This window comes from Epinephelus lanceolatus, chromosome 3 (assembly GCF_041903045.1).
Source record: "Epinephelus lanceolatus isolate andai-2023 chromosome 3, ASM4190304v1, whole genome shotgun sequence".
Classification (NCBI taxonomy): domain Eukaryota; kingdom Metazoa; phylum Chordata; class Actinopteri; order Perciformes; family Serranidae; genus Epinephelus; species Epinephelus lanceolatus.
Window position 1 is genome coordinate 8,907,144 of NC_135736.1, and position 12,424 is coordinate 8,919,567.

At 40.7% G+C, this 12,424-nt stretch overlaps 1 protein-coding gene across 1 annotated transcript in view; it reads right to left on the reverse strand.

Annotated features, from left to right (window-relative positions):
* Positions 1–11,903, reverse strand: part of zcchc7 (zinc finger, CCHC domain containing 7) — a 59,074-nt gene extending 47,171 nt beyond the window's left edge. The window contains 3 exon segments of the mRNA XM_033624926.2: positions 4,619–4,826; positions 6,339–6,939; positions 11,820–11,903. Of these exon segments, the coding sequence (XP_033480817.2) occupies positions 4,619–4,826; positions 6,339–6,848 (718 nt within the window). The 5' untranslated portion in view covers positions 6,849–6,939; positions 11,820–11,903.
* Between the last annotated feature and the right edge of the window lie 521 nt (positions 11,904–12,424).

A 12,424-nucleotide genomic window follows, 5' to 3' on the forward strand; every position in this document is an offset into this window, starting at 1 on the left:
CTACACCCCCGGATTCATTCACGGGCATGTACACGCACACCTCTCCGGGTGAGAGAGGCACTGAGCTGGATTTTGGGAAGCCCTGCTTTTTCTCTCTTGTTCCATCTGGTTGCTGCTGCATGGCTGCCGGACAGGCAGACGGCCCTCGCTCATCCCCCTTTTCTCTACTATCTTTTCTCTTTTCCTTATCCAGTGTCCCTACAGATCCACCCACCGACAGCTGCCCCTGTACGGCCAGGTGACAGATAGCTACTCGGGCTCTGTGTGTGCATCGGTGTGTGTGTGTGTCCGTGTATTTGATAAAAACCATATGTGATGGAGTGAAAAAAGATTAGATTGTAAAAGTATGTGAACAAGTGACACCATGTAGGAGGGAGACAGAATGAGAAAGAGAGAAAGAGGATGAAAGGATTCAATTTCTGTAGGGTGAAAGGGGGAGACTAAGTGTAGTGAATGTGATTTGATGGTGATGCTGAGATGGGGTTTAGGCGTACAAATACTATTAGTCACTGCTGTGCAAACCTGTTACTCACACACACACTCATACACACACACACATACAAATGTGAAAAAGGCAAGCCGGGCTCTCAAGCTACAGGAGTCAACACATAACATGGCATATAAAAACAGAAATCAATCTTTATATTTACCCAACAGCCCTTGGTTATGGATGTAACGGTTATTGTAGTCATAAAAATTCAACCTAAAATTGGCCTTCTCTCTCCATTTGTACGTAAAATAAAAAGGGTATGTGGAACAAATTCCCAGAAGAAGAAAATAAGTCAGTGTACTCTCTCGGATTGAAGCATAATTTAACCTCCACCAGCAAAGAGGACAAGAGGAGGAATAATCAAAACTGTATCCTACTTCCATATAGCAAACCTTTTGTATTCACTTTGAACTATACACTAATATCTATACTATACTATACTGTGTTTGCAGTAAGTGCACATTAAATGAATTTACTTCGATCAATATACTTACTATGCTGACTTGAAGGGAAATGATGCAATATGTAAGGAAACTGACACCAATCAAACAGCTATTTTGAAACGCTACTTGCATTATCGATTGATATGACAATTACTTTCTCGATTAATTGATTATTCATTCTATAAAATGTTTGAAAATGAAGGCGACACCTTCAAATGTTTTGTTTAACTCGATCAACGACCCAAAATCTGAAGATATTCAGTTTACAATATATAGAACAACAAAAAACAGCAAACCCTCACATCTAAGGAACCAGAAAATACTCAGTACTGCTGCTTGACAAGTAAATCTAAATATTTCAACTATCAAAATAGTCAAAATACTTATCAACTAATTGGTCCACACTAAACCCCTCAGCCAATTTCACACTTCATAAACAGAAAGACAAATGTTTGTCAAAGATTAAAGGTCCAATGTGTGGGATGTAGTGGCATTTATTGGCAGAAATGGTATATAATATTCATTACAATGTATTTGTTTGTTTATATTCACCTGAAATAAGAATCATCATGTTTTATTAACCTTATAATGAGCTGTTTATATCTACATACGGAGAGGGTCCTCCTCCATATGTTCTACAGTAGCCTAGAACAAACAAATCATATAATGGCTCTAGATAGGACTGTTCATGTTTTTACGCCTGCCACTGTAGTTCTCCCACATGCTTGGAGCACAGGATAAGTTTCAGTTCTGCAACCTAACCAGCAGATGCCACTAAATCTTACACACTCGACCTTTAATAGCACTTATTTATAATTTTCCACGATCATCCTCATCTCACCACCATTCATACTTCGTTTCAATGTACTGCAGGTCTGACCAGCTCCTTCACTTCTCTTGTGCAATACATTGTGGGAAAATAGTCTTAATCAGCAGCTAACGTATTTTTTTAAAAATCTGCATATTGAGTAGGGATGCACCGATCCGATATCTGGATCGAATATCAGCCCCGATATCATCAAAATAGATGGATCGGGTATCGGAAAATGCAACCTATACCTGAGGCAATCCTTTCCCTTTAAATCTATTGTGACACGAGCTACGTCACACGTCATGGAGCAAAGGAGAGAATCTGCTGTGTGGAGGTATTTCACTGCTGTTGCACAATTGTTTATTTTCGTTAAAAATAAATAGTTCATCATTGCATTAATCTGTTTCATTTTGTTTCATTTTATGTTAGGAAAGAACTGTGTAGTCATCAATGCCTGATGCCTCTAGTCTTTTCTGTTCTACATGTAAAGGTATAGCTTTTTAGGCTAACCATGGTATCGGATCGGTATCAGGTATCGGCTGATACTCAAAGCCACAGCATCGGGACCGGTATCGAAACTGAGAGAGCTGGATCAGTGCATCTCTAGTATTGAATATACTAGAAGAGCACAGTTGGTGGGGTTTCCCCAGAGCAAAGCAGAGGTGGTAGCCACCCAGATCTTCATGTACCAACTTAATTATCTGAAAGAGCACCTCGATATTATGTGTGATTTTAGACAGCATACCAGCATCACCAAATTAAAAAAGACATGACAGGAGTTAAATGTAATAGAACAGTGTTGGCCTCTAGACATATTACAAACACGTCAACGGTGCCGTCTAAACAATAACAATGGCACAATATGGCAATAACAATCATTTACTGTCCCCGTAAAATGGCGGCTGATCTGGCCCTTTGCTTGGAGGGTAAGAAGCTCCCAAATCTTATCGTTGGTTTCAATATGTACATATTTTTTGCCACTGTTTTTGAGTTAGATGCTAACTGTTAACAGCTATTTTATTAAATCTCTCTGTGATGGTTCGCAAGCATAACACGTAGTCAAAATGTCACGACTGTACCGCCCATAATTCCGTCCTGTCGGTTGTCCCAACATCAGCTGACAGACATAGTTTTGGCACTGTTACTACCTCTGGTGCCGGCTTAAAGGCGAGACAACTCTGTCCCCCCCATTCTGCGATTGTACCTTTTATACAGAACAGTGAGGCATTAAATTCCTGCGTTAAAGAGGTAGTGTAGAGGGGGCTACTGAAACCCTAGCTGGTGAATTCTTTACTTTTCTTATTACTAACAGCTTATATAAAAAGACTAAAACAAACGATGTGTTAGTTTGTCTCTCAGCCTCAAGCTTTGCTCCTACTGAAGACCTAAATCTTTAAAAATGGCTGGCCAATTTTCAATTCAAACAGAAGTACACAGTGCATTTGTTGGGGATGATTTTTAGCATCTATTTGTTGCACTAGTGAGTGTTTACAGCAGCAAGACCGACTGAAAACAAACTACAGTACTTATGTTCATTGTAACGAATGAACGTGTGTGTCTGGACAACAGTGGAGCTCTATGATATATCTATAATACTACTAATTGTTAAGATCAATTCATTGTCTTTTTATAGGATTCTTCATGACAAGAAAAACATATTTTGTCCTTTCCAGTGTGAACACACACTACATAATCAATGCCTGCTCAGAATTACTGTGTAGAATCGAATTATCTTACAGCTCAAGACTATTGAGGCTCGTCCCTCAAATTTCTTTGCCTTCAATTCCTTTTTTTTCTTGGCTAAACCCTCCCCCATTCCTCCCACTTTAAGACCCCTTCCACACCACACCCATGACCCCCCATGTGCAGACGTGAGGTCAAGCTCCAAAGATCACAGAGAGAAGCCAGATGAGGGAGAGAGAGAAAGGGAGAGAAAGAGAGACAGAGACCTAAAATCCTCCTTTCCTCCCAAAACCAGGCCAAAACCTCAAGCCTTCCCACCAGCTCCAGACCCCCTCCTTTAGCCTAGTTGTGTGTAGAGGAGGCAGTGAGCACTCTTGCAGAAACATCAGCCCAGGGAAATTCAAATGAGGAAGAAATGGTGAGAGAGACACAGAGAGAGGCAGAGTGGGAGAGAGAGACCACAATAGTGAGAAAATAGGATAAAAGAATGAGATGGGAGAGAGTTAGGTAGGAGGGAGGAGGAGGAGGGGGGAGAGCAGGAGAGGTTGCTGGAGAGGTTGCTGAGGCTGCAGGTTAAGATAATGTGTAGATCTGAAGAGATTTGCAGGGAACATTTTTATTCATTTTTTGATTACTCCCATCTCTCCCGACCTCCCCTCCCTCTCCTCCTGCGTTGTTGTCTCTCCGTTTGTTTGTTTTTGGCATTAGCGTTATGACTGTTGGTATGCGCGTGTATGTACACATGCATGCTGATTAGAAGTGGAATATTTTATAAACACAAATATTCACGCTTGCACAAGCCCTCGCGCACATATCAATACATAATGCACACAAACATACTTAAAGATGCATCAGAGAAGCGAGCGACTGGGCAGACAGTGCCAGGAATGCTAAGAGCTTACAAATTCGTAAACATGCAGACGGAGATGCTGCATATGTACATACAAACATGCACGCACACACAGAGTGCTCACAGTGTAGCCCATCGCTGTGCCCGCTCCTTATCAATGTGCTGCAGGTGGGCTAAGTGTTCTGAATGAGCTGGACTGAACAAAATGACTCACTGCTTCCATTCTCCGTACATTCAGACGTACAAAAACATATGACAAAAGTCTGAACAATGCACAACACACCCCGCACAAACAGCACACACACAAAGATAGATGAGACCACACAGAAACAAAGACACACCTGCGCTGCTGTCAGACCCTCCCTCCAGGTTGAGTGAGATGCTCTGGTCTCCGTCCTGCTTCTCTCGACCCAGGATCATCCAGTTCTCCAGACAGTCCGAGTCAGAAGAATCAGATGAGTCAGACTCAGACTCTGATTCTTCTGATTCAGACTCTGAGCTGCTGGAGGCCACAGTCACCGGGGCACTGGGACTCTTTTTCTTGGTACCCTAGATAAACAAACAACAACCATGTTGTGGATGTCAATATAAAGCTTTCAGTTGCACCACTGTGCATCCCTTACTAAACTGATCAATCTGCTTACTAACTATGAACTAAAGGTGCAGTGTGTTGGATTTAGTGGCATCTAGCAGTGAGGTAGCAGAACTATGGTAGCCAATGTAAAAACTCAAATGGCCTTATCTAGAGCCAGTGTGTCATTTGTCCATTTTGGGCTACTGTACAACAACATGGGGGACTCTATAAAGCTGACTCGCTCTGTATGTAGCCATAAATGACTCATTCTAAGGTAAAAAAAAACAACAACTTATTTTTAGATGATTATAAATGTATCAAAACATAGTTATCAATATCATATACCAGTGTTGCCACATGACCATGAATCCTACACAGTGGACCTTTAAATGTGAAAGACAAATTTAAAAAACAATGTAAGCCTCATCACTTGATTTCTGTGAAACATGTTAAGCCTTTTTAAAATATTATCACCTTATTCCTTGTTTTCCAACATAAAAAAACATCAGCTAGAGTACTACTTCAGGGCAATGGTCTGCTATAGCAGTAAGTCCTTTACTAGCATCGGTATATGCTTCACCGATTGCTGCAGCTCAAACCACTCCACAGCAATCAATCACCTAGCTGACACTGGTCACTGGAAAGTAACTTGACAAAACAGCAGCAGAATTTACTAAACACAATATGGCCTTAGTGGGAAACATTAGATCAAAACCATATGGCCTGACACAATCTGACAGACTTTTTAGAAAAAACAGATATATCAGACTTTACATGTATAATATGTAAGTGCCACAAGAGGCAATCCAAGATGGATGCTTCATATTGACTCGTCTGGGGTTCAACATGATTAAATCTATGGATATAGTGTTTTTTATCCAGTGCACAGTACTTGCAGCCCTCCCGAGAAAAATTCTGAAATCATACAACTATCTTAAGTTGACAGATTATGTGAGTGCACAGAAATCATAAACATGTGAATCTTTCCATCTCTACCACCCATTCCATATGATGTGACAGCAGCATTAGCTGTCGAGGACAAACAGCAGGACTGTCAAGCCTTGGATTTCTCCACAGCGGTGTGCATAAGGCTCAAGTAGGAACAGCATCCAGTATCTGAAGAGTTTGGAGGTTTGTGTTTTATTTTTAGCCTTTCCGATATCAAAAGCATGTGAGCAAAAGTGTAAGTATAGAATTAAAATGTGTGTTCATCTGCTCTAAAGTAAGCTGCAGTCATTAGCAAGTCTGCTAAACAGATTACAAGCTACAGTGGCAACAGGGCTCAACAGTAACTGCTGCCATGTTGTCTCTTGCAATCATTTTGAGAAATTGGCAACCAATTCTTGGCCTTTCTAGCCTGAATATGTTTATTTACAATAACTTCTGGGTAGAAAACCCTTGTGTCACATACATAAAATGGCACTAAGCAAACACTGCGTTAATTAGTTTGTAGCCACCTAAAAAAAAACAAAAACTTTTTTCTCTACCTGTTGGGCCGGGGTGGAAGTCTGCAGTCGCTGTAAGCCTCCACCTTTTAAGGCGCAGACCCCTTCGTCGTCATCAGGAGTGTCATCCTCAGAGATGGAGATGACTTCAGGGCCGGAGTCTATCACAATGACCTCCTCAAAAAATGATGATGACGACCTCTGACCTTTAAAATTGCTTTTCCCCTTCTTCTGTTTATCAAGTTTCTCTTCCTTCTTCTTCTTCTTCTTCAGGGTCTGCAGTAACGTGCTCAAATCAGGTGACGGAGGCTTATTTTCCGCAACATCTGCAGTCTTCTCAGGCCCCTGGAGCTGCTGGCTGTCCTGGCCCTCAGCCTTCTCCCCTCTGTCCTCCTGCTCCTCTATCACCTCGGCATTAGAGGAGTAGTGGAGCTGGCTGTAGAGGTGGAACTCCAGCTCGCTGTTGGCCTCTGACCCCTCAGAGTCACCATCATCATCATCTTGATAGAGATCATCATCCAGCTCCTCCCGGTCCTGATACGCACAGTACATCACCCCCACTCACACTCAATTCACACACACATGCACACACGTTACCGACACTCACACCTGGGGAGATGGAGAGCTCAGTGGCTGGAGCGGACTACAGGGATAAAAACACACAAAACAAAGATGAGTTATTAGAGTTGTAAAACATAAAAATATTCATATATCTGCAGTGTGAAATCATTTTGTAAAAAAATGCACTTTGGGGGAAAAAAACTCTTTTGAATAGGCCAGTTTAATTTTATTTAAGGATGCACTGACTGTAAAATTCTAGGCTGATACCGATGTTTTGTTGTTGATGTCTTTATTTTGTTTTGTTGTTATCTATTCACTCTTTTGTGCCAGGGAAACAAGGAAATCTTTATTATAGAAAAATAACTGAACTGTTTCAAACAACCTCACAGGAAAAACTTAAAAAAAAAACTATTTAACTATAAATAATACATCATAAGTTCCTCTCTAGTATGCATTTTATATTGCTGTAAAAACATTACCAAATATCTCCTTCAAACAGCTGTATTTATTCAAGTTTCTTGCCAAAAACTACATTATACAGGATTACATTTGAACACACTATGATGACATTATAATTTAACTTCACCCAATACCCATTTGTATTGAAAAAAACTTGAATGCATCATAATGTACCTCAATGTGCCTCAGTGCAAGCTAATGTTAACTAGCTCTCCTTCTGCTGATTTCATCACGGATTTGCTGTTTGCAATGTAGCATTATCAGGGAAACAATAGGGTGCATCCCCTGACTTGTCGATGGTGAGTTTACTACATCCTTTTATCTCAAAGGGAAGGGACACTATCAGTCTTGAGCCCTGCTTTTTAGCCAAAACTGATGTGGCACAACAGAAAAACATCGGCCACAGCAATTGGTGAATGTCATCTTATCTGCCAATGGGTTGATGGAAGTCAACAAGGCAAATTTCGGCAAATACAGATGTGTGACCGATATCGGTGCATCCCTGCTTTTGTTTATGCAAACTTAATATCACTGTCATGCCAGCCATTTTCAAAAGCATAAAGCATTCAAGGCAGCAACTGATGACTATTTTTCATTCTCATTCAAATACCAATGTTGTCTTTATGTTTTACTGTTTAAAATCTGTGTACTTCAAATTTCTATATGCCACTCTTATCCATAAATACCGATTCAGTTGGTACATTACTACTAGGAACTATTTCCTCTTCAAGCTATCCATCTCATGCTAATACACTCATGTCAACTATTATCTACAGATCTGAGGAATAACACAGGCCAGCGTCAATCACAGGATGGACACAGACTTTAGTCTTGTTCTGAAATCCATTGGGGCTTGTTAACAAAGCTGAGAGAGAACGCATGGATCAGCTGCACTCAGATTTCTTTACTGTTTTATCAGAGCGTTGGTGCTACGAAACAGCTTGGATCCAGGTTTCAGGTTGTCAGATGTCAACAAACACTTTAATAAGCCAAAATCTGGGGCAGACTTCAAATGATTATGTTAGAAACTGTGAAATAATCTTCTTACTACACTCTTTAATACGCACAATGTGCTGCTAATTTATCCAATCTCTGTTTCTCTAACTCTCTCTGTCTCTCTCCCTCTCTCTCTCTCTCTCTCACACACACACACACACACACACACACACACACACACACACACACACAGACAAACACACACACTGGACTGAGAAGGAGCACCGGCCCATTGCTCTGTCCAGTCCTGCGTGTCTGTGCCATGATGGCTGGAGATGATTGGCTCCCATACCGCACACACCGCAGAAACGCCACGCTACACGGTCACAAGCCGGCCGCCGGGGATTAAAGGGACAGAAAGAAGAGTCTTACCGGCTGCTGAGGGAGAGTGACAGTTTTGAAGTTTTAGCAGTGCACAGAGACCTGGAGCCGACAAATGACTGACTGTGTTTTACAGCAATGGAATGTAAAGCTGCAGCACAGTCATGGTCCCCAGGCTCAGGTGTGTTCAATTAAGCCACCTAATTAAAGCTCTGCACAGGACTGTATGGGTATACATACAGACTGTACATCTCCCTGACTCTCCTGTTAGCTTTGTTGCGCCTGTTTACTGGGACAACTCATAGCTTCGCCACAGAAAACAGTTTGGCATGACACAGTAAGAAAAGCTCAGGTCTAAATCATAAAATTAATAATGACTTAATTCAATTTAGCTGCCTCAGTTTCAGTGTGCTGGTATTGTGCATGCTGGCTCACTGTTACAACTTGCTGGGACACTTGAATTAGTCAGAGCCATCATTAATGTTATTAATAACACCTGTGCTTTTCCTACTAAAACGGTATGAACTTATTAACAAAACTGCTGAAATTAACGACATTGCCTTGCACTCAACTCAGAAAAAGGACGTGATGCCACAATTCTGACATGAGTTAATATCATAATCGTGAAAACTGTCTGAGAGAGCAATGCTAGGTCTGTCACAATAATTACATTATTGACTTACTGAGGTTAGCAAAATTGATTGTCATGACCATATATTGTACAATATTGCCCTTGTGTTCACATGTGTTTGTTTACATACTTATGTCACCAACATAATGCTAGAATAAACAGCAAGGTTTTCCCGACCACCACAACACTTAAGCACAGTCTCTAAGCATTTTTCGCAGCACCTAACCAAAAAAAAAAAAAAAACCTATGCTGAGACACGTTTTGCCGTCATCACTGGTCAAACTGCTTCTGTCCTCTTGTCTGCTGTCGATATCAGAGTTTCTCATTCCAATAATGTTTCAGTATTCTTAAGAATTAAAAGTTCATTGCTCTTTGAAAGGGTGTAGTTGCATTATTATATTATTATATTACCATTATATCAGAGGCATAAAACGGTCTAAAATGACAATATTATTATTTATCGCCATTATTTCTGGGACAATATAACGTTCAACAAAAGAAGTGTCCTGACAGACCTAAGCAATGCCACTGTTGATGTACTAATATGTATACAATTCCAAACATCAAGCACAAATCTATCGGCCAACCAAGGACAGCTGCTTGGTCAAAGTAAGGTGAACTCAAACCTGCAATTCCGCCAGAGCCGGCAGGAGCTCGCACTGAAGCAGAAAACACATGCTTGGATTTGTCTGTTGGTATGTATGCCAGGCGGAACCTTAGAGCAGATCATGTTTGGTTGTGTGTGCACATGTGTATGAGTGTGTGTATCCATCTTTCCACAGCTAATGTCACAAACCACTGTACCAATCAGTCTCATATTTTGTGCGCGCATTTATGACTGTATGGCTTTGACTGAAGTGAATGGGTCCGTCATAGGTCTGCTCACCATCAACCTAAGCAGAATAATGTCACCAACCTACTTTATGTGTGTGTCAGTGTAGGACCTTTAAGACCAATCTAGAATTGTACTTTTTTACTTCACAGTTATTTCACAGCCAATGATGTTTTGATCAAGATTTTACACAGAAAACAGATTGTAGTCTTATATAATATGATGTATTTCAATACATCATACTACCGAAACGTATGTATAACAGCCAATATTAATTTCAGCTCAACGAGCTACAACATTAAAGTAGAGTTGTACCGATACCGATACCAGTATCGGAAATGCCTCTGATACTGCCTAAAATGCGGTATCGGTATCGAGTACAGCCTATGACCAATCCGATACCACGTAATGCCTCACGTCTTTACGCATACGCACACTATAGGCAAACGAAACAGAGACAGAGCAGAGTTTAAAAAGCAGTCTACTGTAGCCTTTAAAATGTCTTTTTTACCAAATTGTGTGGCTGCACTTTAACCTGTGTCTTGATCTGTGTCAACACTGGATAACAATAATAATAATAATAATAATAATAATAAAAAGTTTTATGGCATTCATTCTACTATTATGTATTTATTTCTTAATATTTTACATAGGGTTTTAGGAGTTGAGACATACAACAATTCACATCCCATCCATTTTTATTTTACGCGCTGGTATCGGATCAGTACTCGGTATCCGCAGATACCTAAGGTTCAGGGATTGGAATCGGTATCGGGAAGGAAAAAGTGGTATCGGTACATCTCTACATTAAAGTACTGCTTGCATGTTAATGCATCAATATTACTGATCCAATAATACAGTAATATAACAGGGAACACTAAGTAATAAGTACTTTTACTTTTGATAATGAAAGAACATATTGTTGTCAGTACTTTAAATTAAATTTGAAAGCATTTCACTTGACTTTTACTTAATGTGATGTATGAGTAGGCTAGCCTGTATCTACACAATGTAGTATTGCTAGTTTTACTGGGGTTAAGGAACTAAATACTTCTTCCACAATTGTTTGAATGTTTGGACATGTCTGCTGTGTGGACAGTGTGTTGTTTGACAGAATTAAATCATTACTAGTGTTCAGTCGGTGCGGCTACGTCGATATTAGGAGGGCTAAAAAATAAATGGATAAATTCACTGTTTTGCAGGTGTTGTTGGTTGACATGGAGTTTGGCTGTCCAGTGAAATACACGCTGTGTAGAGTGACAGGATGAGATACTGAACACACAACCCACAAGTATCAGTACTACAATGACAAGCAGAACAGCCGAAATCTCAGTTTTAGTAGTATACTCTTTGACTGGAGTTAGCCCCGGCTAGCTAAATGCTAACGAGTTAGCAGGTGGACTGAGGCACACGTTAGCTCTATATGAATCTACTGCCAAGTGACTGACTAACTAACTGGCCCCAAAACTGAGAGGCACCCGAAAAACTGTCGCTGAAGTGACTATTTCTGGTGACTTCCACATGTCGACAGTTAGCATGTGTCCCTCCTGTCTGTCCACGTGTTTATAAGCAGCAGCAGAGCAGCCGGTCGGATGTAAACAAGGAAGCACTGCAGTCACAAACACACAGGAAAGAAAACAAATACGTGGAAATAAAGTCGCCCTACTCAGTGTATGCATCACTTTACGTGTTTCATATTCAATGTCAGTAAGCATGAGCTCACCTTAGTCCAACAAACAGGAGAGGTTACAAGAGTCGGAGCTGCTCTCCTGCTTCCAGCCAGAGACAGACAAACAACTTCCGGGTTCGTCAGAGGAAAATAGGTTGGCCGACCGTAACGTTTCGCTTCGTCCTGATGAGACCGTTAATGAGTGGTTATACTGTTTGTGATACTTCTAAAGACTATCACGACAGACTGTGGTCACAACAAATTGTCAGTAAGTATTGGAAATACTGGATATTGTTTTATTAGAATTTATATTTCTGGATTAGAATGATCAGAGAAAACCAATGCCTGGAAATCAGTCAGGGCTGGAGCCAGGATATCAGAGGGCATGAATCAAAGGACCACCTTTAAGGGGAACACCACCGAAATCAAGAATCCCTCTATGTTAATTCCGTGGCTTTGTAAAGTTCAGTCAGTATTTGTGAACATGAGCTACTCTCTCTCAAAGCCAGAGACCAGAGAAGTAGCCAAAGGCCCCGTTCAAACAGAAAGCAGGTTGCAAAACGCAAGGTGCACTGCACTGCTTTTTTTTTTTTTTAAATCAAATACCACTATTTTACTTTATTTTCACAGTAATTAGTTGCTAGTTCCTAAAATGGATA